Below are 27,040 nucleotides of genomic sequence, written 5' to 3'. Positions count from 1 at the left end.
CGCAACTTAGCAAATTTTGTATAACAAAGCATCTGGCTCTCTTTTAGTGATTTGGACACTTGAGGAAATATCTCTTTTGGGGGACATATTGATATGTTGTGGAACAAAAACCAACCGTAAAGCATATCGTCAAAAAAGCCTTGTTAACTTCATTTTTTTTTAAACACCATTTGAGCACATCAGCTGCTCTTTACATTGTGTGAACATTTCATGACAAACTGCACAACAGAAATGGTCTAAAATGACTTAAATATTGTTGCATTAATGTATATTAAAGTTAAGATTTTGGAGATAAGAAGTTTTGTTTCATAAAGTATGAATCCTGTGCTGCAGTAATAAAGGTCCAGGGGTAGCCTTGTAAAGCATGTCATTTTCTTGTGGTCAGTACATAATGGTCTTTAAACAATATATTTTGCAGTATACCGTACTTTAAAGCCTACATTTGAGACTCTAGAACGGTACCCTAAGCGCATGTTTTTGTCATTCTAGGCAAAGGAAAGCGCTGGAAGAACCTGTACTTCATCCTGGAGGGCAACGATGCTCAGCTCATCTATTTTGAGAGCGAGAAGCGTGCTACCAAACCCAAAGGGCTGATTGACCTGAGTGTGTGCTCTGTGTATGGAGTGCATGACAGTCTGTTTGGCAGGTAACCAACACCTTCTGTTCTCATAGTGCAGTTTCCAGTGCACTTGAGGACATTATGAGTTGATAAAGTAATTTCTCGTGTGTGACAGTGTAATGTGTTGTTGTGCAGGCCAAACTGTTTCCAGATCGTGGTTCAGCACTTTAGCGAGGAGCAGTACATTTTCTACTTTGCAGGAGACATACCTGAGCAGGCCCAGGTTTGTAGGAGCGCCTCACTTGTTCATTCTATCACTGACACTGATGTTCAGTATGACCATATTGTTCAATATTTATAGGATTGGATGAAATGTCTGCAAACCTTCTGCAGTAACCTAAGGAAGCCAGCACAGGCCCCCTCTAACAAGCGTCTACGTCAAGTAAGGGGCACTGATTTGTTTGTATACTACTTCAGTGCTTGTCATTGGTTGATTTAGTTACTCATATCAATCGTGTATCAAAATATACAGCTATCCTCATCCTTTTGTCTCAGGTGAGCAGCTTAGTGCTTTATGTGGAAGAGGCCCACAAACTTCCCATTAAGCATTTCACCAACCCCTACTGCAACATCTACCTGAACAGTGTGCAGGTAGCCAAGACTCACCCTAGAGAGGGCCAGAACCCTGTATTCACAGAAGAATTCATTTTTGAGTGAGTAGAAATGTACTTAATTCTGACTTGTTTAGTCTATGGCTACAGGAGAGCTGATTTGGAAATGGTTCAGTGTCAAGAAAAATCCTTTCAGCTGAGAATGATGACATCTCATTAACTTTCTTTCAGTGACTTATCCAGTGAAATCAACAGATTTGAAATCAGCCTAAGCAACAAAACAAAGAAGAGCAAAGAAAGTGACATTTGTAAGTGTACAATTGAAACCAACTGTATAACTGTACATGGATACCACTTCAAATCTCACACAGATTCAGTTGAAACCATAGTAAGCAACACATTAGACTGAATAGTGGGCAAAGAACAGTGCACAGTAAGCTTGGATCATAATGTAAATGTAGATAATTACCATTTGCAGACTTATTGTGATAAACAGTATCATCCAAATTTAGTTTTGAAGTATCACATGTTCGCATTAGAGCATTACCTTATCTTGTAGCTTAGATTTTTCTGATGTCAGTACATCAACACATAATTACCAACATTACCATTCTAATATTACTTAATTTAAAATTTGTCAATTTGGCAATATTTTGGTTTCCAACCAAATGTGGAGAACCACTGAATGTTAATAGCGTTGCATGCCATCTGTGCAGAAAGCAGATATTAGCAAGGTTGGTAACACTACCAGTTTGCAAGTACATAGATCATCCAGCTCATTTTCCTAAAGTGGTTCTCGTCAAAATCAGCCCACTGGCAAATAAAAAAAAAAAACACTCCTGGACAAGCTCATCCATTTTACTTACTACCAAATCAGAGAAACTAGACTTGTTTGTTTCATGTTTTGTAGTTAATTAGTTGGAATTAAGTGCAACTACTTCAAATTATATTCACCACAGATTACGATAATGGTACATTAGGAGTAGTTGAAGCAATACTAAAGCAATATTAAATAAATAACTTAATAAATATTATGCATTATATATTATATGCATAATACTGGCGCTTTATGTTTAAATGATCACAACATATCAATAATATATTTTTTTGGTTGTACTTTGGTTAGTTTACAGTTTATTTTACTACTTCTGTAGGTTTCAGTCACTGCTGCATTAATAGTGACTTAGACACGCTTCCCTTTCTTTGCACGAGAGCACCCTCTGCTGTCCAAAAAAAGTTCAGTTATACTTAAAGTACCATGTGTTTGTCCATCCAGTGTTTATGCGCTGCCAGCTGAACCGGCTGCATAGGGGCCAGATGATTGACGAGTGGTTCCCTCTGAGCTCTCACGTGCCTTTGAAGGGAATCGAACCAGGTACCCTGCGGGTGCGAGCACGCTATTCCATGGAGAAAATCATGCCAGAGGAGGAGTACAATGAATTCAAAGAGGTAGGAGCCTCAGACCTCATGTGCCACAATATGCAAAACGCAGTATTAGCATGTAAATGTAAATGTTCCTTTCTTTAAATACTAGACTGTTCATGGCCAAGTAAATATTTTAATACATTAGCCCATTCTCTCACTCACTTGGCTTAGTCTAGTCCATAGTTTAGAACAGGACTAAATTGGACTACATTTTTTGAGACTGCGTTAAATTTGTGCCTCATTCTGCCTATAAGCAACATTATTCAATAGTGATTTCTACAAAATTTAATCTTTCTGTCTAAAGTCATCTTTTTTCTGTGTTTTTAATATAAACACCCTTCTGTTTGCACTCTCTACAGCTCATCCTTCAAAAAGACTTTCACGTGATCTATGCGCTGGCCCATGTTTGTGGTCAGGACCGCACTCTGCTGGCCAGCATCCTGCTCAGGATCTTCAGGCACGAAAGAGCAGAGGCTCCCCTGCTGAGGACTCTCAATGACCGAGAGATAAACATGGAAGGTATAGGATAGCCCTGAACAGTATAAATGATGTTAACATTTTCCCAGCAGGTTTGATTTCTTTGCCCAGCCCAACCTACAAGGTAGTGTCACGGATTGACATTTCCACAGTATGATAACCTAGTCAAAAAAAGTCATGCTTTCATGGTATCACAGTACTAAGATACTATTTGAAACGCACAAGAAGGTGGCTAAAATGATAGGTAAATTATTAAAAATCTGAAACTCACCACTCTCACATGCATTTATTGAACTTGCTACATTGCCGTTATCCTTGCACACTAGTTTTGAACATGTCTTTACTTTTTGAGCACATTTTCTTTGAGGTCTTCAAGTGCAACATTTCTTTGCACATAAATTGTGTATGAAACAAATAAGAAAAAAAAATTAACAAATTTATATTTTTATTAGAAATAGTAAATAGTAGCCTTAATTATTTAATGTAATGTAATTTCAAGATATTTGTAGGTCACTGTGTTCTCAGTTTAATTTTGGCAAATTGCAGAAGCAATGCAAACCAAAACAATGCGAGTGAAGGAGGGCGCAGACTAAGCAAAAAAAAAAAAACTACTGGCCAGCAGTGTTTAGCTCTAAACCAAACAGTTAACTTTTGTAAGTCAACATTACATTTCATTTTAGCTAATTATGCTAAAAGGTTAATAAAAACTGTGCATGTTGCTTATTGCAAAATGATTAAGCTGCGAAAGAGTTGTTGGACATACGCAGATTTGTTGTTTGGTTCATTTATGGCCAGCAATGCCACAATTTTTGTGCATGTGGTAGCTACATGTATAATATTACTAACTTGCAATGTTGCATCTACTGGTGCTAAGAGGTTAACATCCCCTGTGAGTGGAGATATGTGGAGAAAGCTGCTCTAGAGTGTTTAAGGGTGAGTTGCAAATGAAAGGGTCAGGGCTAAAATAGACAGTATCACTGGTTTAAGGACTTATCACTCGTAGATGGGAATAGACAAATAGACGAAATGCATTTTAATCAGTGTCATGGTAAAGAAAGTGGTGAGGTAACCGTCCAATCTTACACTATGACTAACTGTGACACTGTAACAAGCCTACTACAATCTGTGGTAGATATGTGAATGAAGTGAAAAGACTTGCAGTATTTTTATTTTTTTTTATATTATTATTTAGATGAAGCCACCACTCTGTTCCGTGCCACCACACTGGCCAGCACTCTGATGGAGCAGTACATGAAGGCCACTGCCACACCTTTCGTCCACCATGCCCTCAAAGACACCATTCTCAAGATTATGGAAAGCAAGCAGTCTTGTGAGGTTTGTCCATAGAGCATAGTACATTTTTGGGGATGATACTCTTTAGTTCCTCGTGGATGATGTAGTCTGGCATTTTCTTCTGATTCTGCTGTTACTTTTACTGCTGTGTTAAAGTTTCTGTAACAGTGAAAGTAGCATTGAACATGTTAATATGATGCAGTCGATAACATACTGTAGCACCTACCTTTTCAGTGCAAAACAGCAACTTCTTATGTTTGTCCTGTAACCCCTGCTTTGCTGAAAATGTGCACCGATTTAAATTCAGTCTGCAGCTGATCTATGTTAATGAATCTACTGCCTGATCTGGAAGTTTATTATAGGTCAAACCATTGTCCCAACTTTGAGTATTTCCTGCTCTCTCCCCTGAAGCTGAACCCGTCCAAACTGGAGAAGAACGAGGATGTAAATTTGAATCTGACACATCTGCTCACCATCCTTTCTGAGCTGGTGGAGAAAATCTTCATGGCTGCTGAGATCCTGCCTCCGTAAGCAAAATAACACATGGAGCTTTTGTGTTGAGATGAGTTATACTTGTTTTTGACTTCTGGTATTGAGACTGGCTGTTGTATCCTTCCTCTGCTTTCACTGTCGCAGGACTCTGAGGTTTATATACGGGTGCCTGCAGAAGTCTGTGCAGCAGAAATGGCCCACTAACACTACAATGCGGACCAGAGTTGTGAGGTAAGCCACAACATTTTTTCTTTTTAAAGACTTTTTTGTCGCTAACCCTCAGGTACAGCATAGTCGTCTGTTTCAGCTGAGTAAGATTATTCTATTTCGGTCTGTCCGCAGTGGTTTTGTCTTCCTGCGGTTAATCTGCCCTGCCATTCTCAACCCCAGAATGTTCAACATCATCGCTGGTAAGGACACAGCTTACATAATGAGAACTCTTGCTTGTGGATATGGAACATTAAAGCCGAGTGCTTACTTGGGTAGCGGTATTCTATTCTGAGGCCAATAGAAAAAGAAAGGCAGTCAATGTAACAGCACTTTGTGCATGTTCTTTTGTAGACCCTCCATCCCCGACCGCAGGCCGAACGCTCACCCTGGTGGCCAAGTCTGTCCAGAACCTGGCCAATCTGGTGGAGTTTGGTGCCAAGGTTTGTCTTAACACACGTAGATGAGTGCATGTTGTTTTTGGTAAAAGAGGATGTTGAGATACTTTCTATTTGTGGTCTAGGAGCCCTACATGGAAGGAGTGAATCCATTCATTAAGAACAACAAACAACGGATGATCATGTTTCTGGATGAGTTGGGGGTGAGCTGCATGTAATGTAACACAGAAGTTCCTGCATGCAGAGGAAGTTTAGACCACAGAACAAAAAAAAAGAATATAAGAAATTTCAGTGAAATCACTGCTGACAGTTAAGTTCAGTGGTCGGCTTTAAGCAATAGTTAGGCCAAAAATCATTTTATGCAAAGTTTGAGATGACATAAAATGGTTTCAGGCAAGCGTTTGACGATTTAGGCATGCAGTTTGTGCAGTGCAAATTGGTGGGTACAAGTTTCCATTACTTGTTAGCTACATTACTAAAGTAAACTTCAGATGCCAAACATATCTTGACTGATAATCTACATTTTGGAGTAATGGGGAAAATTGTGTAAATTAGATTTAAGGCTGAACCACCACGTTAATTTATGTCTGAATCTGCAGTATTTCCTTCAAGTTCATTGTAGAGCTCTGGTAAAGGGAGGCTGGTAACAGGTGTTCTCTCCTGTTCTTTTCAGAATGTCCCTGACCTGCCCGATGCTACAGAGCACTTTAGGACTGATCTGTCCCGAGACCTTGCTGCCCTGCATGAGATCTGTGCTACTCACTCGGATGAACTCCGCACCCTCAGCAACGAGAGAGGAGCACAGCAGGTATTTGTGGATCATTGTGCAGCCAAAGGTTTCAAATGAGAACATTCATTTAAACGTGCCTGGCCAAAGCAGGGGTCCTCCACAGGTACTTCATTAAAAACATGAACTCCAGTTAAATGGCTGCTTAATCAAACTCTTGTTCAGGGATTAGAAATAGCCGACGGAACAAAAACGTAAGATTAACCGGTTAATAAAATTTGGTTTTTATTGAAAGTAGCAGAAATTGATTTGGTGTTGGTGTGTTTTTGATTTGTTTTAATAGTTCTGATATGTATAATGTTGTATTGGAGGAATCTTATTTAACATTCTACAGAAAATAAACTTTCTGATCAGAATGAATCAAACTAAATTGCTCCAATAAAAATGAACCAGAACAACATAATGTTATTACCTGGATAACATTTTAAAGTAGCTAGTTTTTACTCCGTTTTTTACCTGTTTTTAAGGCTGGCCCAAATAATGGCAACACTGAAGTATTTATTTCGTTATACTTGTATTCGTTTATTTAGTATTTAGAAGCTTTGTCTTTTTTAAAGCCACAAAAGCTGTCACGCAACTGCTTCATGTAAGGCTGTCACAATTATTATGTAATCACCTAATCATAATTATTTGAGATGATCACAATTATTTAAGCTGACCGCAGTCATTTTCCACAGTTGTTGGATTTCACATTCATATTATGTAGTAACAAACAAAATGTGGATTGGGTTTGCTGGATTGAGGCAAATGAATGTAAATAAAACCGTAAATGTGTATAATGAGACATCATGAGGCTTAAAAAAAACAAAAAAGCTTCATTATGATTGTTTTTAAGGGTGACTGTCAGAGCGAGTATTTGAATACTCATTTGATATGTGTAAAATGCTGTTTGGGCTCCAGTGTTTTCAGTTGTGTTCTATGAAAAATATTCCTCGTGTACAGTTTGTTTTCTGTACCATTTCTAACCCCTGCTCCTGTTAACTCTAATGTTCGTCTCTCTCTCTGCAGCATGTGCTGAAAAAGCTGCTGGCCATCACTGAGCTCCTCCAGCAGAAACAGGCGCAGTACGCCATGTCCAACAGCAACAGGTAGTTCCATCTCCCCCTCTCTGTCTGTCACTCAGTCTGTCTCCGTCTCCATGGAGTAGCCAGTGGGATCCCAGCATGCTCCACCCTCATCACCATGGCAACCTCTCCCCATCTCTTTCCTCACTCTCCCTCCCCTTCCTCCGCCACGCCACAAGAACTATGCAACTACAGCAGTGAAACAAAACAAAACAGCCTGGGGCCCGAATCCTGCACCAATGACTTCTTAAGCTATTCACACAGCAACTTCAGTTTGACTGTGCCCCACATCATGGGTACATTTATTTTTTTTTCTTTCTTCCAAAATGGGTCCGAATAGTGACCATGATGCTCAGAGTACCATTGAACAACGGTTGCCAAAGCGTTTTCTTTTTGTCTGCTTGATATGAAAACTCGACTGACACGAAGCTGCAGCGATCTCCTGTAACTGGATTATGAGCTACAATGCTTTTTATACTGTAATTTGTTACCGATTTACAAGGTTATGAATATGCAAAATGTGCTCAAACTAGTGTTCTCTTCGTTTCATTTAGTTATGATTGTGGTGTAGACTGGATATTTTAAAGAGAGTATGATTATTTTATATCAGAACAATAAATTCTCTTGCTGGAATCATGAGTATATAATTTGAGTAAATCCACTCCCCCCATTCCCTGCAATATTTTTGATTGGTTCAGTCTTCCCTGAGATTAACTGAAAAGCCAGACTTGTTCTCAGGGGAAGAATAAATAAAATGTTTACAGCAGTAAAAATTATTATAGTACAGACTGTATCAGGAATGCATGCACTTATTAAACATTTTATAAAGTACTGACTGACTTCTTTCTCAGATTGGGCGTAAAGTGTAAAGGAAGTGTAATTTCTGAGAAATTAAAGTCTTTCTTGTCTTCTAATGTCCAAGCATTTCTACATTCTTGTAACTAACTATGTTTCTTGTGAACCATTTTAAAGAACATTTCATATGAAACTAAGTACAAAAATTTTATTTTCAGTAAAGTAAATAAATCAGCATAACAAGACAACAAATATTGTCTAGGTATTTACAAAACACAAAAAAAAACTCCACACAATGTGTCTGTAGGACTAAGTGGCAAAATCAGAAAGGCTGGCTTTACCCTTCACTCGTGGATTAAGTAGCTGTGTAAAACTGTCAAACTCAGGAATGTGTCTTCATAAAATAAAGCTTTTTCCTGAGAAGACAAGGTATTCTCGTCACAAAACATCCAGGTCTTCATCAGTCCACTCCTACAGATGATAAGCTTTCATTAGACACCATATGACAGATGAAGATTGTTCCAAGGGAACTGAGGGAGGTCCAGAAGTCATGACTTACCTCCTCAGTAACAAGGGGCTTTTTCACAACATGGTCATCATCTTCATAGCCATGCTTTCTTTTCCTGGAGGACACAGAGGCACAGAATACATTCATGAAGACCCCATTAGAATATTCCTAGCATGCCTCTTCTGAGATGTGATTACGTAGATACTGTATTTCTTAGTTTAGCATCACCCCTACACATCTCTGAGCATGCTAGCCTTCCTCCCTCTATATCCTCCATGTGTAGTCATAGACTCATGTCCATGTCTTCTTGTAGTTTCATATTAGATGTAGATAACTGAGTCACCTCACCAGAACACAACAAGGTAGGTATGATTATTTAATACTTAAACCTGTAAATTATGTATTTACACTTATAGGTGAATTATATTTTGGGCGAACGACAGTTATTGTGGAAAATGTCTAATTGTGATTTTCAAAGCACTATTGTGAATGAATGGAATTTAAATTGAGTTTGTTTTCTATGAATTGAGCCCAGGTGCCACTTCTTTGTGGCTTCAGGCCTGACAGCTGAATGTACTGTGCCAAAAGGCCAGTTAGTTTTGGTTGTTTCATAATTTACACATCATGTCAGTATATAGTTGCTTCTGATTGGTCTTGCTTATCTACAAGCAGTTCACAAGCTCTGTTATTAGGTAAAATTCCCTACTATAAATTTTAGGCTATAATTAAAACTGCACAGACCATTAATAGAGACAATTATTGTAATTTTCAGCCAGTTCCTTGATGCATAAACCTTTCTAAATTTTACAGACCTGAATGTACCATTATGGCCGCCACTATCCAGGTCCTCTGATACGAATGACTGCTGCACGGACTCATCCAAACATGGGACAAAGCTACAGCTGTGGACCAGTGACTTTGTGGGTTCTAACTTTGGGACCACTTTCCCCAATAAAATAAACTCATTTCTTCATGTGAGGACACAGGTTATTGAAGGTGGTCCTCTAAGAGGCAGGGTACCTTTTAAAACCTCACTGCTGTGTGGACAAATGGCTTTTGAACTGCAATGTTTTTCAGGGCTAAAATGAAAAGCCTCTGCCTTTGCCAATTTCTCCCCTGGAAACTTCTCTAAAACAGCTTTCTTTCTAAAGTCCTTCATGTGCAGTTAGATCCTTCTAAATTTTTAAGGACTGCTTGGAATCAACTTGGATTTCTCCCCCTACATACCAGATAATTAGGGATTACAAAAAAATGCAGCTGCCTATAGCAGCCCAGGGTACGAGACTACTCTGGGAGCTCTGCAGTGTGCACTTGAGCCCTGTTTAGAGTGGACAAGAATCATCAGGGAAGCGAGAAGCACCTGAAATACAAGCCTTAAGAAACCTACTACACTCAAATGTCACCATGCAACCTCTTCCTGCGTTCGATTGGAGACGTCAGCCTATAAAGATAGCAGCTGAGCCTATCCTAACTCTTCCTGAGCTGCTTTGCTTGATGAAATGCTGCACCTCGGCTTTTTATCTAGAAACCAGCATCTGCGCGATGTACACGGTGGATAAAACGTACGACGGAAAGATAAGGTTCCTGTCCCTTACCTGCCACCCCTCCATGCTCTGTGCATGTGTTTACATTGATAAGCTGCACCCCCCCAGATCTCACACCTAATCTGTGACTGAGAAACTTAATGTAGACTGCATCACTTCTAAACTGACTGCAGTCAAACTGACATGGTGGTTTAGGGAATTGCCCTAGTGTCGTCATGAAGAAATGCAATACTGACTGCCTTGGGTTTTACAAACTCCTTTGCTCACAGTACATAATCAGTAGGATGGTGTCGTAGTGCGATTTATGCAAGAAATGATATCCGTATATCTTGATTTTACATTGTGTAACACCTCTTTACGCTTCCCTGACATCATGCTGGTCAATTTTGTGAAGGTAAAATATTTGTTCCCTGTTTACACAGCTTTGCCAATGAATCAAACCATTTTTGTATGTGATTAGTTGTCCAGGTAGTCTTGAAAAGAAAAGAAAAGGAAAAAAAAACTTTTGCTTAATTAGGCATGTACTTACCTCCACAAACTTGATTTCACTGTATACCAAAATATTCCTGTTTTGTAGCTGCAAGGCAACGACCTTCATTAAACTTACTGTAGCTTAGCTGTGTTCAGTGATCTAACTGACCTGAGAAACAGCATGACACTGATGTAATATGACTCCTGTGAATTTCTGAAAGCTCATGTATTTTTATTTTTCTATTTGACAAACCAATTCACAACTTTTGCATCTTAGATACCAAGACACCACACGACTGACCAGGCTGAATAAAGCTGTTTGTATTATAGTTCTGTTGTGTGCGTCCTTTTAAAATACCAGTATCAATTCTTACATCTATAAATGTGTACTCATAAATCAGTGGTTCTCAAACCAGTCTTTGGGGACCATCATATTTTGTTCCAACCTAACTTGCAACAGATGGGATAGAGTAAAAATGTGGACCATCTGTGGGGTCAGTGAGGACCGGTTTGAGAATCACTGCTATAAATGAATGTGTTTACATGCACTCAATAATCCGATCATTTCTGTCTTTATCTGATTATTAAAATGGCCATGAAAACAGCATACTCCGATCTAGAAATCCGATTAAAAATCTGATAGAGAGAGAGCTGGATTTTAGCTGAATAATTGTATGTATACCCTTACTCTGATTTCTTTCAGATTTCTCAGTCTGCACATGTGCAAAAACGGACTAGAAATAAGCAGCGTTGCCGTGAGATGGTATTCTTTATTTGTTAGATGATGCATGTTCTTATTTTCAGGTGAAGTGGCGCAATGTTTCTTTTAAAGCCACAGCATGGAGTTCGAGTTTACGTTACGTTTGCGTCACATCATCTTCAGTGAGTTTACTGGCTGGTTGCAAAGTAGAAATCAGATTACTGCCTGACTCGTAGACCTGGAGTTTCCTCATTATCTGATTACTCAAGTGTATATAAACGCGTTGATTGGATTACTGACAAAATCTGATTTTCTGCAGTTATCAGATTATTAAGTGCATGTAAACACACACAATGACATGTTTTGTACTTACAAATTTGTGTTTGGGGCGCATTCAGCATGAATCCTCTCCAGTTTCTGTTTGTAGATGTTCACTTCGTCTGTTCTGGGAAGCTCATATTCCTTAATGAGAATTGTTATTCCTAAAATTTCAAAAAGATCATCCTGCATTTCTTGACACAAAAGCATTTTGACTTGATTTTTGATATGCTATCAGGTCGTAATAACGATAAAAATACTTACGCCTCATGGCATCATACATCTTTGAGAGGGTCTCCTTGTTATCCTTTAGCCCCATGCACTCAGTAAGGTATCTGGAAAGAGTAAAGAGCAGTTCTCTGAGACTTGCAAGATTATGGACAAATAACTATTATCTGAGAGACAGTGAATCGTTATCTGTGTTTCATATGTAAACAAATCTCAGATGGTACAATGAAGAAAGTTCCCCATGAAGCCATGTTGATATGCCCTCTTGTGGACACCAACACTGCTCCAGGAGATGTTCCTTCTGGGGACTTCATAAAACAGGATTTCTTAGTAAACTGGATTATTTGAGCCCAGCATGAGGATTGTCCAACAGGAACATCCCTTAACTCTTCTCCTATTGGTAAGGCTGGATTTTGGGCTTAGGTTATCTGGCTAGCAGTGAAATACCGCCTTGAAGACAATCATTAACAAGTGTGATGTACAACAATTGGACATAAATCAAAATATCCAGGAACAGTGTAGTGTTCGATATTTCCAACTTTGCCTCAGTCATTCTAAAACAAATGCTGTTTTAGAGCTCCATATAAGACAGCATTTAGTGAACCCACGTTTCCATGTTGAGGCCAGCACGAGCTGCACTGTTCAGCACAGCGGTCAGGGCAATCTGCGAGGGTGAGAAAAGAAGCCCAGCATCCGTCATTGCGGCTCTGTTGAGGAAATCATCTGCGTTCTTCCTCAGCACTTCTGGGTTTTCCAACAGTGGATATCTCGTCTAGAGAAAGATCATATCACTTCTGATAATCACACCTTGAAAATGATCTTGTAGATATGTTAATTTGAATGGTTGGGTCTCTAGCAATGAACTCACAACCTTCATTACAAGTTCTGTGTAGGGCAGAGCAATATGACAATGTGATATCACAATACTGTGGATGTCATTATTGCATATGTGTGTGTGTGTGTGTGTATCGTTGACATGACCTGCATTTTTTTGTATCCATTATTTTCCCAAACATAGTAAATATAGCATCAAATTATTCAACAAAACTGTTTTACATAAAAGAGGTGTTTGGTGCATCCATATAACAGTTCCTTTTTGACTCAAAAAGTCTAACAATGTCGGGTAGTACAATCGTACAACCATATATGTTGATTATTTAAACTATCAAAAAAGGTAATTTAATCAAATGAAATTCTAAATAAAATAGTTTGGCATGATTTTATATTTTAAAACTTTAACTCAACTCACTGAAAAACTTCTGTCTGCAGCTTCTTACTTCCTCAAATGTCAGACGGCATAACCAAAAACAATTTATTATGAACTTCAATGCCAAGGTCCATTGACGCTTCTCAAATTTTGGAACAAAATGTCATTTTTGAGTCATGGTTAGGATGAACCATGAACATGTGTATTTGTTATAAGAATGTTCATTTATTTGAAATTAGTCTGAAAAGTCCAGCGGCACAGGCTCAGGAGACCGTACAAAACGCTAGCCTTAATGTCAGCATAGATAGCTCCAGTGTTGGGCTACGTCCTCAAAAAACGTAATCCATTCTCTCAAACTGTAACGGGATTATGTTACTTACTACTTCCTGAAAAAAAGTGATCTCATTACTCAACTTCTACCTAACTCAAATACCAACCAACCTACCAAACTGTCTCACTATATTGGCTACTTGTTTCAAGCAAAACAAACAAAATTTTACACCAATATAGTGATATAATTTCATTAAATAAAATGACAAGTAGAAAACGTCTAGAAATAAGTTAACCTTGAGGAAACTCAAAATGACATATTAGATAGAACAACTACATTTAAGATGATTTCGCTTGCCAAGATATAATTTTCTGCAGTGTAGACAGTTTAGAAACTAACATTCATGGGGCCCCATTCCTAGCTATTGCCTAGGGCCCCAAAATCACTAACCCCCGACTGGATGATGTGACGCACAGTAAAACACTGAACACTCACAGTAAAACACTCACTGTACTCATCATTTTTGCTAACGTTTTTTAAACATGCCACTACTAGTACATTGTGTTTCAACTTACCAAACCACAGAAAAACAGTGATAAATATCATGTATTGTGAAAATGTCTTCAAGTATTATGATATGTTTTGCCACACTGCCCACCCATAGCTCTATGTTACATGAAAGATTCAACTTCTACACACAACCCATCCATCCTACCTTCAGGTCTATGAGGAATCCTTCCATGGGCCGATAGGGGTTGTGCACCACCAGGTGAAAGTTGAGCTGCTGAATGAGGAGCAGCTCGTATTCCAGGATCTGTTCCAGCGCCCTCTCCTGAGCTGCTGGATTCTCCTGAAGATTCCCCACAAACTGAGTGCTGGAAACATTAAACTCATCCACCTTGCAGGACAGGTATGCACAGGTCAGCCTAAAGGGAGAACAGTGGACCAAAATTCCTAATTAAAGTAATAAATAAGAGTGCTGAGAGATTAGCATTACAGCCATGATAGCATCCTATCCCACCAACACGCAGCATGCATGTTGCCAGTTGCCAAGCAGTTTGTTCTCAGTTCTTTAATTTACATTGTTTTGAAATATCATAACAGTTAAACAAATGGTATATTTCTTCTCTGTACATGTGATGCCTGGTTAACATTTACAACAGAGGACATCAACCTCATCTGCAAAAGGCCAGTTTGACTGCAGGTTTTCATGCCAACCTAGCAGAAGCACACCTCATAAAACTAGTCCAATGTTTGATGACTGAGACCAACTGATTAAACAAGCAGAATCAGGTGTTCTCCTGCTTAATGGGAACAAAAACCAGCAGCCATACCAGCCCCTTTGTGGAACACTGGTGACCTCTAGTTTACAATAAAGGTTCCTCTTAGTGCAACTGTGAAAGAAGCAGAACACAAAAGCCCAATCGAAGCAAACCATCACTTGTAAGACAGACATTCTTTTAGTACAGAGTACCAGCACAAAGTATGGGCTCATTAACTTTTTCTCTTTTTTTAAAGGTGCAGTGAGTACAATTTAGGGGGTGCTATTATCAGAAATCAAATATAATATATAAAACCATGGTTTCATTAGTGTATAATCACCTGTAATTGAACCTTTGTGGTTTTACTAACTTAGAATGACCCCATCATTTCAGAAGAAAAATTTCAGAAGCAAAAGAGGGATCCCAGAAGCAAAAAAAAACATCTGCAAATATAATATTATTAAAGCAAAAACTGTCAAAATGAGTATTACATTTATATCAAAATGAGCAGCAAGTTAATCTTTTTGAAAACAATACGTTTGATTTAACATTATTCGTATTTGCAACATATTTTGGACATTCTGATACTCAATATTTTGCTTGTGGATTTTAGCATTTTATGTAAATGTCTGACACAAAAAAACTCAAATTCTTTGAAAAAGAAAAAGTTGGATATTATCATGTTCCTCTTTTTAAGAGGCTGGAGTGGCTGCAGCTTCTTGTTCGACTTTTCCGGTCCACCTTAAGTGATGCAACAGACACCTTAACGGCGCGTCGTCGCCAGAACGTTCCTGTAGTGCCATTTAAGGTGGAACAGTGAAAAACGCCGTTTTTGGTTTTCCTTTTCGTTCCTTGGACCGTTTCTAATTATAGTTTATTGCAACTCTAATCACGGAGAAAATGAAGAGCTGCAGTGAACGGAGTTTGTGCTCACAGCGGCTGGTGAGCAGCGATGGCGTCGTTTAAAGCTGCTAGCTAATTAACCAAACTCACGCTACTCCGACTCTTCCCAGCTTTACACTCGCCCCCGTGAGAAAGTCCCTCGAGCCTTTTACTATGAATAAAACACGGAGTCTACAGCCGAAGAGTCGACTCCAAGCATTTCGATTCTTAGAGTCATTGGCCAACAGTCCACCCCTACTCACAGGCGTGTGGGAATCGAAGGATCGATTCATTCGGAATCGACTCTTCATCACTAGCTCGCGGCGTTTGTAGGGTACGATGGGAGCCTTGGAGAATATGCTTAATCGACTTCTAATAACCTTAAACCTGGATGATATAATTTGTACATCTATTATATGTAAGTCATATTACTTGACAATTCATGTGTTTATTCTTGAAAAATTAACTTACAGAAATTTAAAATGCCCGCGATATATTATGATACTGAACTAACTTAACTGTAAGTTAGCTAGCCTGCTAATGACAGCCTTTCACTGTGAGCTAGGTTAGTTATCTAACAATATATATAAAACATGACTTAATGAGTTTGACATTCTAGCGAAGTACATTTAATCACATATGTAAAAAAAGCAGTTGAGTTTGTTTGTTATGGTTATTTTAGCCCGCGTTTGACGTAAAAAAAGCTTGTTTCGGTTCTTGTGTTAACCGCTAGGTAGCTAGCTGTTAGTCAGCTAACGTTAATGGTAATTTCAATGAAAGTGGCACTAACTTCAAGGAGATATTTTATATGGTTTCCTCCACGTTCCTGCTTTCTATAGAAACTGCATCAACAATGTTTAAGAAAAATAAATAGAACTGGGGTTTAAGTTGCTGTTTTGTATTTGTAAATCCCTGGAGTGTATTAAATTAACTCTGTAGTGAAAATACAAAGACTGGCTAGAGACCTATATTTATGTGCTATAATTAGTCAAATGTACTGCTGTTGGCAGCATTAAGATGTTGAGTATTTTTGTCCTTTTCAGCTACAAAAAAATGAAGATGAGAACGAGGAGAGGTGTGTGGAGGACAGGGACAGAGAAGAGTAAGAGGTAAGAGAACAGAAAGAGAAGACGTTTTCAGAAAGTGTCAAGTCTGTCATTGACTTCAACGAAGAGAAAGGGCAAAAACTCAGTAACTGTAAAGACAAAAGGATAAGAGTACCCTGGAGTAAGGTGAAGTTTCTAATGAAAAAAAAAAAAAAAGTTCTGCTCTTAAATCTGTTACCTTTAATTCAAGAAATGCACTAGACTTATCCCTAACTTACTGAATTGTTAAAAATCTATAAACAGAAAAACATCTGTGATTATTTTCAGACAGACAGATAGATAATTTCCACTGATAGTAACTTTACTACCACATGAAATTTCTTCTGACAGTCAAAAAGCCAGTTTAGAACTATTCAATGAGCTACAGCAATATGTTGTTAATGATGTTCATATCATATGCAGCCAATTTATGACCATGTGGTTCTCAAACTACCAATTTCTTGCATGTTAGATTTTCCTCTGCTCCTAACACGCATCATGCTAACAAACCCACTGACAAGCCCTGCCTGAGATGAACTGGATGTGTTGGTGCTAGGCCTGTCACAATCACCTAATCGCAGTTATTTGAGATAATCGCAGTTATTTAAGCTGACTGCAAATATTTTCCAGTCATTAGATTTCACAACAACATTAAGCCATAACAAGCAAAGTGTTATTTGGGTTTGTTGGGTTAAGGCAAAAACATGTAAATAAAAGAAAGCAGTAAATGCAATAATTAAGAGACATCATGAAACTTACACAAGCAAAAAAAAGTTATAGCTTCTAACGTGTGTTCTAACGGATTTAGATGGTAGCACAAGTAATGTTTATTTGTTAGCTATACAGCCTGTTTGCGCTACTAAGCATATATAACTAGGAAGCAAGATGGTTAATAAGCCAATTTGGCCAATTCAATAGGTGCATACAATGAACAAGAAAAGACAATTAAGTCATTAATCGTAATTATTTAGCTAAAATCACATGATCTTGACAGCTCTAGTTAGAGCAGGAAAACATTACAACATGCAGGGCAGCTGTACTCCAGGACCTGCTAGATTAAATTATCATCTGCTTTTTCATATAATGTCTATAGGTAGGTCATTCTGTTGACATAATACTTACAAAATTGTCCTTGGGTGGTACTCCATTAAAGAGTTGTTTAAATAAAATCTTCTGAAATACATGCAGGCTGTACCCTACAACAGAAGAATACAAATATTTAATGAAGAATGATGAGTAATACATGACATTAGGCTCTGACCAAACAGTCAAGTGCTGTCTTTATTCATCATCTCTCTCTTTCATGCATAAAAATGAATCTCTGTGTTTGAATACTAGCTACAGTAGTGGGACTCTCACAGTAGATCAATGATTAGTAACTGTGCCATTGAGTGTCTCTGATAGAATTTGAATAATTACCACCACAGATTTGGGCATCGCAGGTTTGAATATTGAGCAGAAGTCCAGCAATCTCTTCTCATAATGCTTGAAAAGCACTTTCTCTTCATGGGGATCAAGAAATATGGAATCATTTATTCCGGGCTGTTGAGGAAAAAAAAGCAAAGCATTAGAAACAATACAAATATCACAGCCAGGTCCCAGTATTTTTTTTTTCTGTGTGCAATGGAGAAGAGCTACGAAATACACAAGATCTGTCTGCTATTCATCTTTCCAGATGGAAATTTTGTGGCAATTATCAATTCTGTGTAATATGTAAATACATATACCCACACAGGCACGCTTACAGGGTGATACTGTTTAAGATTCACTACATTTTGTGGATATTTTTGTTTTAATAAATAGAACCCTCTTTTTCTCTTACGTTACATAGAAACCTTTGATGACATACAGTGTCCACGAATGTTATAAATTACCAACAAAGACATATTTTTGGTAACCACAGTCATCCACGAAAGACTGAAAACCGTTCTTACCTTTCTGAGACTGAGGGCTTTTGAGCGAAACTTCTGGTTAGCCTCTTGTCGCAATTCTTCCAAGGCTGCCTCATTTTCAAAAGTCCAGTATTTCTTCTGGGAGCTGTTGTGATACATGGCTGGAGATGCTGTAGACATTAACACAAGTTAGCTATTGGCTAGTGTATTGTTGTGTGCAGTAGCTTTTATAACCCTACTATTGGCGTTCTTGTTTTTTACGATTGTGTCTGATAGTGACAATACTCGCGCAAACTCAGTAATAATTTAGATTTTATCATGTTTCATCCACTTTGGATAGGACGGGTACAGGCCACATAAAGAACAAAACAGGGCTGCATGATTTTGAATTGTAAAATAATTGCCATTATTTTCAGTAAGTGTGCTTATGAATATAAATCATATGCAATATTATTGTGATTATTAAATAAATGGCTTGGTATATGAACATATAGCTAGTCATATAGCTGCTGGAACAGCCATACGAGTTTGAAGCTAGACACATGACTATCAAGACTGGAAATAGCACATATTGAGGACTGCATGCAAGTTAGAGATGCACCAATATCTAATCCATGTACATATTTGTCAATGCCGATACATAAGCACTTATATATTACCCTTAAGATCAAGAGGACCATGACAAAGTGCATAGCAGCTTGGTATGAACCTGCTACGTTGTAGAACCTGAAGGCTGACTCATTATTTTAAGCCGTTTTCGCTTTTAATCTGGACTTTCTTGATATCACAAATGAAATTAATTTCTGATATCAAAACCTGTGGATTAAAGCTAGAACAGTCCTTTATGAGACTTGGTCTCATATCTTTCAGGTTCAGTTTTGCTCAGTTGGGGTAAAGAAAGAAAGCACGCTTAGAAGGAAACGTCATTAGTAAACACCTGGAACACTGACTGGAGTGGATTCAGGAAGTGAGGACCCTCACAAAATATAGGATAATGTGTTTTATGGTAATATAAGACACACACGTCCTGAGACCTGAATTATGAAGTCTTTCCTTGGCGGTTTGCTCGTTATTTCTATTTCCTCTTCGTTGATTTAGAAGGAGGATCTGTCTAAAGGTAAGCCCTCTTTCCTGGTGGTCCAGAGTAGAGCTGAGCATCCTGGTGAAGCCACCGCAGCGACAGACAGCTCGCCATGTTCATACCTTGTTTATCTGCTATCTGATTTCACTCAAAGGACAAAATGCTACACTCTGTAGCACAGGAAAACAACGCCAATCTCACCTTAGTGTCCGCAGGCTGACTTTCCTACCAGAACGTGGGAGCTCATCAGATCCGAGCTCAACAAAGCTCGAACTAAAACCAGAACACCCAGTTAACTTCTCCTTCGTCGGCGGACTGAAGACAATAAAAACAGTATTACTGCCACCTAGCGCACCGTATCCGACCAAAGCATGGTCTCCATTACGTACACATAAAGTGGACTTGTCTAATAAAATCTACATTTTATGTTGTTTACAACCCAACTGCTTTTATACGAGAAGAAATTACAGATCGAGACGTTTCGTGCGGGCGGAACTAATAAACACGCTCTCAACCCATTCGTGACCAACAACTGAATTTAGCTAAACAAGGGGAAAAAACGACACAGAGCATGTTCTGCTTGGTCTAAAGGGATTCAGATTATAAGGTGGTACCTTGAATAAACATCTAATACCAGTTAGATTTTTACCTGTAATTTTCATACTTTTATTGACAATCAAATTCGAATATTTTGTTGTTTTGATATAAATCTGCGTTTACTGCCTGATGGAGACCATAGAGATCAAAATGTTGCAATAATACGTAAATAAATAAATAAGGGAGCTTTGGTATAAACAGTTTTATAATGTTTTTCAGTGCACTTTTTAAATTTTGTACACATAAATTTACATGATAAATTAAGATACAAAACTCACTGTTTTGTCATTTTGTCACCGAAAGAACATGGTAGTTTAATATGGTAGTCTGCTGTTTTGGACGCAGCCACGTACGGTAATGGGTTAAAGTGACGCATGCGCACTAGCGTCTCCTCGCCGTCGTGAGTAAACAAGCATGGCCGCGCCGAGGAGAAAATTCACCATGGACGACAAGCGCAGACTGCTGGAAATGTATGACCAGCTTCCCCGAATGAGCCAGAAGAAAGCGGCGAGTCGCCTGAACATCACCCAGTCTTTGTTGTGGACACTTCTGCGAAACAGGAGCCTCATAATGAGGGGCGACCAGCACGTCCGCTGCGGTAAAGTACCGAGGCTGGAGGCCGCGCTGTGGCGCTGGATCGACGTCTCGAGGAGGCAGGGCGCTCCGGTAACCGACTTGATGATCCACAGGAAGGCGATGGATCTGGCTGTGCGTATGGGGGTGATGCACTTTAGGGCGAGTCCGACGTGGTACAGCGGCTTTAAGAGACGAGAAAGCACGGTGAGGGAGAGGTACCACATCTACCCGGACGATGCGGACTGCATGGAGGGACCAAAGTCGGACAATGGGGATCGACCTGCCGCTGGAAGCGCTGGAAGCCTCGAGCACCAACAGACCGAAGGGTGGGAAAGAGACGCCAAAGTAGCCCAGCGGGCTGAGGACCGTTTGGAGCAGAATGAGCCTCCTCTAGTAAAACGTGAGCCCACCGAGCCCACCGTGGTCATGGCTGAAATCAATGGAGGCATGCAGACCATCACCGTGCCATCGCTTTACCAGATGAAGGAGGCTATGAAGACATTAGCTACGGGCTTGTTGTACAGGGGATTCTCAGACTTTAAGCTGCTTCACCAGTTCGAGAAGGAGGTGGCTAATGTTGTGAAGAGATCCATGGCTCAGGGAAGCCAAGACAGTTTCCTGGCCTGATTGAATGGGACCCTGTTGACAACTTTGCATTAGTGGCTTTATGTAGCTTAGTACAGCACTTCTCATGTGAAGTGCAAGCACTACTGGATGGTAGGGATGTAACAATACACATCCTGAAATTCAAATTCATCAATTTTCAATTCTAAGGTCAATATTCGATTCGTTTTTCGATGTTTTATGTGTTAAAAATGTCTTAAGTTCCACTGAGAACTCCGTAGAATTTTGGTGCCTGCCATGATAACCCTCTAATAAAATAAACCCCAAAAATCATGGCCCCTAGAATTTATAAGCGATTTTACCAAGCTAAAACAAATAAACAAACAAAAACATTGTTTAAAAAACTTGAAATCCAGTATACATTCAAACTTGCAGCCCCCAACAGTCTTTTGCTGGAATGTACACGTTTATGAATGCCATGAATGTTCCATTATGCAGGATGTAACATCCTCAGCATGAACAAATAACGTTAACAGCTCCTTCATTTCTGAATCATATGCAAAGTACACTCATGCTGTATTTTTCACTTTCAAAATCTGGAAACAAAATCACAGAAACAGTTCGTGTTACTGGCCATGCTGTGTCGCTTTTGTGCAAGTCATTTTTGCTGCTTCTTGAAAGCAGTGCTACTAGAATAATGTATAAAAAGGGGCAGCACCGATATGGGAATTATGAGCTGATGCTGATGGCTGATATTTTTCATGTGCATGTCTGGAAAATGTAGAAACCGGTACTAGATCCAAATGAATTAGCATTAAAGGGAAATGTAACATGGATAAATTCAGTAAAATTAATAAAGTGCAGACACTTTACCACTCTAGCCCAGTGCAACCGAAACATTCCACTTTTCTGGAGGATAAAAATACATCATTAAATATCAGTCAAATCTAAACATTTGTTCTATTCCAATATATATTTTAGGGCAAATATCTGCCGATGCAAATGCGATTTCGATGTTATCATGCATCCCTAGTAAAATAAATACATTCCTGTGATGGTTTTCACTCGCGAAAACTGAAAACTCACCACTGTCAGAGCTAGAGGCTCAGGAACATTCCACTTTTGCGTCTGTAATCAAGACCTTGTAGTATTGACTTCTGTTCAGACAAGTCCTCCCAGTAAATTCCAGTGAGTTAGTTCTCGGGAATCGCTGAGTCAGTCTCACTAGGGCTTTTGACTCCAGCTTAAATTCACACTAACCCCATCTCATTTAATTACCATTAAATTACCATGTAAAATTGAATGTGTAAAAGGGACTCAAGTCATTTGAGACATGGTTGAGTGTTAAGTATACACCACTCCCCCTCCTCCCTCCCACTTTACTTCAGTAGGGATGCCTTGTTTTGATCACTGACTAGTTTCTACAAAAGATGGCAAAGAAAATACTGAGAAGATTGAGGGATGTTCACCATGTTCATTTTAATTTTTCAAAACTGTTGTAAACTCTGCATTCTTATTGGTTGGATTTGTGAATAGTATCCTTTTTCTGATGTAAACACTCTTCTGATGGAGGAACATATTGCCAGTATTTTTGGTAACGGGTGCCTGCTGAACTACAAAGGCCTCCTTGGTATTTATGTGCTAAAAGATGGACTCAAAGTTGTAATTAACACTACATAGGTTTATGTTATGACAGACCTTTAACAAGTCATCCATTGATGTTTAAGTTACCAAGTTACTGTTTTGGGCACTGTTTGTTTTAGCAGATTCCTCACAAAAATGAAATAACAAGCAAAACTGCAGCAAAGAACTTGTAGGCCAGTGTGAAGTAATGTTTTGATGTACATATTTGCAGAAATGCTTTCTCATATGGCCACATGAGGTCAATGTTGGCCACCATTTCAATGAATTTTCAAATGTTCCAGTCTGTCAGGGATGGAAATGTACACAAACGTCTTTGTAAATTTTCTTTTTAGACTTGGCTAGTTCTACTGAATGTCGGTCATCTATTCTCATGTGCATTATGTTAATGTTTCGTTTTTTTCTTTTAAATTTTTTTTTAGCATTGCAATTTTTGAAAATAGTTTGTAATGAACTGTAAAAGTGTTGGGTTCACAAGCTTTAGTTGCACATATTGTGCCTTTGTGCCTCACTGAGTGCCATGATATGGACAAAACATCCTATTGCTGCATATTGTTTCAATGTGATATTGTGAAGATCTGCATAAAATATGAATGTTAATTTTTCAGACTTTCTGAATGTCAGTCATTTTCTCAAATGTCCGCTAGGTTCAGGAGATCACACAGTGGAAATTCCAGTGATTTTATATATATTATGCTTGTTATAACAAGTACATCTGGTTAAACATACTAAATATTATAATACTTTCATTATATCATAGGCTTTTGTGATTTTATATTGCAGGGGCTTATGATGTGACAGTGATTAACCTCAGCTAGGCTGCAGTTGCTAATTTAAAAGCTTTCATGTAATATTACAAGTCGTGTTAAGCCACCATAGTGACCACTACTGTTTGCCTCAGTCACATTAGAGTAAGATGAACACAATATATCCATGGATAATTAAAAAAAAGCAGGTTTTAGGGCAAATATGCACTGCTGTGACTGTTCTATGACCACAGTGAACCCTAAATAATACTGGAACAGGTTTTTAAAGCAAATAATTGGTTGTATACAAATGATCAGAAGACAAAAAAGCCTTAACCTGCTAGGCAGCCAATGTTGTCTGTATCTGCAACAAGGCAGAATTACCAACCCCCCATTTCAGTAGCTGTGTGTAGCCTGATTTGCATAAACATGAGTAATTTATGAATAATAAATGCCCCAGTATTCAGCGTGATCCATTAATTTGCATATCACCATGCCACTAGAGTTATTTTTTTCCGTGTGCTGTGCTATCATGAAGCACTAAGAAGCTGCATTAAAACAGAATCAAAAGAAGTGCTAGAAAAGGTGAGTATTTAATACCTTTTTTCTTTTTGTGTCTCTATGCTTTTTTCCCCTCTCGCGCTCTCAGACAGCGATGTGCCATTTGAACATTTTGTGACCGTTTTAATTGTCGAATGGATATGGGTCTGACTAGACTTTGGGGTGTGTGTGCGTGTGCATGTTGAGGGGCTTGTCAGGACGTACAATACCTAGCATGCATATGTGCTCTCCATTGCATAAACATGAACTTCTGCTGCATTATTGATGAGACAGCGGCTCGCCTATATAGATAGCCAAGAAGGTGCCCAGACAGACAGACAGAGTGATGGCTTTGGTTTATTCTTTTGCTTGTATCGTACCCAAAGATTCTTCAAAGATTTTGTCAGATGTGTGTTTTTTTTCTGCGTCCCAGCGCTTGAACAAGCTGTCTGCATCTCACTGTGTTCAGGGGGTACATGTAGAACCCTGATGAGTGACTTCTCCGTGTGTTTGGACAGAGCAATTGTTGATGGATGGCGTTTACCTCCTTCCACCTTATGTGGTCGCTCCCTTCTGAATCGGCACAAGGTCATTTGCATGATCTATTTGTCATGCAGCAGCAGGTTCTCCGGTGTCAGCAAAGCCTTTAGTCCGGCGCTGTGCATCCACAGGATTTGTAGATTTGATGTAATAGCGGCTATTTCCCGAGCTGCCGCCGGATGCAGATTGGGTCCAGTAGGGTCTTGGTTGCTTTGTGTTATTGAAAAGTGAGAAGGCGTCTGGCTCATTCGATCAGGAGACTTTTTTGCAATCAAATGGTGTTGATAGGTCTGTTGGACTTTTGATGGTTGATGGTATCAAGCTGGTCAGCTGATGAGACGGATCATGTCTGGCATCCTGATTCCATCCTTTCCCTTGTTGATGTTTAAACCTTACTTCATTTTTATTCTCATACCAAGGCACTGATCCCTGTTATTTGAAGCATCCAGCGCTGGTGCAGCCTATTGAGTTGCATATCCTAAAAAGAAGTGGTTCTTCAGTGATTCTTTATTTGAAGGGAGTGGTTATTTATAGAACCGTGATAACTTGAAGAACCATTTGAATACACAAATAGTTCTTTGCACGGTTAAATAGTGCTTCTCTATGATGGAGCACCTGTTGTATATGCTTCTTATAAAGCACCTTTTAAAAATTGTTGTCTATAGCACAAATCAGTGCTGTGCTACTGTTACAAGTCATAGAACATATTTTCTTAGTACTTTATAGAACCCTTTTTGCTAAGACTGCAGCTGAATTATGTGTAAACTGGATGCTACACTGTTAAAAATAAAGATTACTAAATGGTTCTTGGCTTGGACTTGGCAGTTCTAGGAAAATCTTCAACGACAATATGATAGTTACAATCTTAGAAATAAAGGTTTCAATACAATTGCTGACCTGGTGACAAAAAAAAAAAAAACGTCAGTTGATATGGACTCTACATTATGTAGATTTTCTTTAACTTTGTCTTCATCAACTTGCTCGCAAACCTCAGAAAAAAAGAGGTTTTGTCTTGAAGTATCATAAGGTTATATTTTTGCCTTTTAGCCCACCCATACATTAAGTACACTTTTAAAAACAATGGTTCTGAAATGATTCATGGCTCATATGGTTCTAGGAGTCCCTTTTAACTGGTATAAAACCTTTGCATTATGTGGAGGTTCTTTAGACTTAAAAAGGTTTTTCACACTTCGCACATCTCATTTACAGCAATGGGTCTTTAAAGAATCATCCATTTAAACAGTTCCTTAGTGGGTCAAAAGTGGTTCTTTTGTGTAATTGCTCCTAAGAGCTATTTTGGCATTTTAAGAATGTAAGGAAGTAGTTGCCAGTCCTGCTCCTGGAGTACCCTAGTCTCGTGGGGCCAGGCATGATCTCATAACAAGAATACACGTTTGGGAACTTAATAAACTTTTAGTGCTGAATGGCCTCTAACAAGGGTACTCCTCCTCTAAAACTCGCCGTAAAATTCCCCAGTCTAGCCCATGCTCCTCTAATGCCTGGAGTACAACTGATAGGCTCAATTGGAATTTTTTGGGGGACTTCTCTGCCATGCTGACTTATGCTCATTTGTGTGCTAACACCCAGTACTTTGAGATTCACCTTCAGGGGGTGTTGGATTGGTTTTGAAATGTCACGCAAAGGTTGTTCCTTCCCTAATAAGTTCTTACTCCAGTTTAGCCTAAATTTTCTCAATGTTCTCCCCATACAATCTCATTACAAGATCAAAAGTACCGCTGCCCTGCACAGTTTAGTGTTTCCCTGCTCTAACTTGCCCCCTTGAATATGGACAGGCTTGTTAATGAATTGATAATTTGAATAAGGTGTGTTTGAGCAAGGAAAACAGCAAAATATTCAGGTAAAGGCTACTCCAAGATTGCCGCAGGAAGAAAACGCAGCAAGCACCACAGGAACACTCCATGCATTACTGTCACCATGATGAACAGCTGTCTATATGTGCACAGACACGCTGCCTTTGCCAGGAAATCAAAGACACCCGTGTTGTGACAGTGCTGAATCTCGCCGTGAACTCTAATCAAATCAACACCGCTGTGATAAACTTGTGTAGTCGGGGTAGTGTGTAGGGTTTTTTTGTCAACAGCATAAAAACGTATGCTGTGTGGAGGTGGGCCGAACGTGTCTTCTTTTATCATGAGACACTGACATATCAAGTTTGATCTTTTGTCATCAGATGATTGGGTGAACTGGTGTGGTCGATGATTCATGATTGCTGTTGTCTCCTTGCGTCATGGCAACGTCAGACAGGGCTTGAACACAAT

The 27,040-nt window shown here is 39.0% G+C and overlaps 3 protein-coding genes across 5 annotated transcripts in view; 2 read left to right on the top strand and 1 right to left on the bottom strand.

The window, feature by feature from the left end:
- rasa1a (RAS p21 protein activator (GTPase activating protein) 1a) overlaps window positions 1-7,528 on the top strand; it is a 39,653-nt gene extending 32,125 nt beyond the window's left edge. For both annotated transcript variants that reach the window (XM_036597850.1, XM_036597851.1), the window contains 15 exons: window positions 490-646; window positions 755-842; window positions 921-1,001; window positions 1,115-1,272; window positions 1,402-1,478; window positions 2,447-2,619; window positions 2,955-3,114; window positions 4,265-4,407; window positions 4,777-4,892; window positions 5,002-5,088; window positions 5,200-5,267; window positions 5,419-5,507; window positions 5,588-5,665; window positions 6,136-6,270; window positions 7,258-7,528. In XM_036597850.1, coding sequence (XP_036453743.1) covers window positions 490-646; window positions 755-842; window positions 921-1,001; window positions 1,115-1,272; window positions 1,402-1,478; window positions 2,447-2,619; window positions 2,955-3,114; window positions 4,265-4,407; window positions 4,777-4,892; window positions 5,002-5,088; window positions 5,200-5,267; window positions 5,419-5,507; window positions 5,588-5,665; window positions 6,136-6,270; window positions 7,258-7,341 — 1,694 coding nt within the window. In that variant the 3' untranslated portion in view covers window positions 7,342-7,528. The remainder of the gene's footprint in view (window positions 1-489; window positions 647-754; window positions 843-920; window positions 1,002-1,114; window positions 1,273-1,401; window positions 1,479-2,446; window positions 2,620-2,954; window positions 3,115-4,264; window positions 4,408-4,776; window positions 4,893-5,001; window positions 5,089-5,199; window positions 5,268-5,418; window positions 5,508-5,587; window positions 5,666-6,135; window positions 6,271-7,257) is intronic.
- Window positions 7,529-7,892: 364 nt separating this feature from the next.
- ccnh (cyclin H) lies at window positions 7,893-20,493 on the bottom strand. Of its 2 annotated transcripts, XM_036597854.1 has the most exons (11): window positions 20,433-20,491; window positions 19,759-19,872; window positions 18,519-18,646; window positions 18,004-18,126; window positions 17,707-17,780; window positions 14,071-14,281; window positions 12,486-12,649; window positions 11,914-11,984; window positions 11,705-11,813; window positions 8,668-8,731; window positions 7,893-8,579 (listed from the first exon to the last, which is right to left on the bottom strand). In XM_036597854.1, the coding sequence occupies exons 3-11, from the start codon at window positions 18,633-18,635 to the stop codon at window positions 8,547-8,549; spliced, it is 966 nt and encodes a 321-aa protein (XP_036453747.1). In that variant the 5' UTR covers window positions 18,636-18,646; window positions 19,759-19,872; window positions 20,433-20,491; the 3' UTR covers window positions 7,893-8,546. The 2 variants fall into 2 exon arrangements, with proteins under 2 accessions (XP_036453747.1, XP_036453745.1); XM_036597852.1 differs by having other exon boundaries at window positions 7,893-8,731; window positions 20,433-20,493.
- A 61-nt stretch (window positions 20,494-20,554) lies between these two features.
- On the top strand, window positions 20,555-23,542 carry LOC118826844. Its single transcript, XM_036597855.1, has one exon. The coding sequence runs from the start codon at window positions 20,569-20,571 to the stop codon at window positions 21,355-21,357; it is 789 nt and encodes a 262-aa protein (XP_036453748.1). The 5' UTR covers window positions 20,555-20,568; the 3' UTR covers window positions 21,358-23,542.
- Window positions 23,543-27,040: the final 3,498 nt, after the last annotated feature.

Source organism: Colossoma macropomum, unplaced genomic scaffold (assembly GCF_904425465.1).
Source record: "Colossoma macropomum unplaced genomic scaffold, Colossoma_macropomum, whole genome shotgun sequence".
NCBI lineage: Eukaryota > Metazoa > Chordata > Actinopteri > Characiformes > Serrasalmidae > Colossoma > Colossoma macropomum.
Note: the sequence above shows the minus strand (reverse complement) of the source record. Positions and strands in the feature narration are given on the sequence as shown.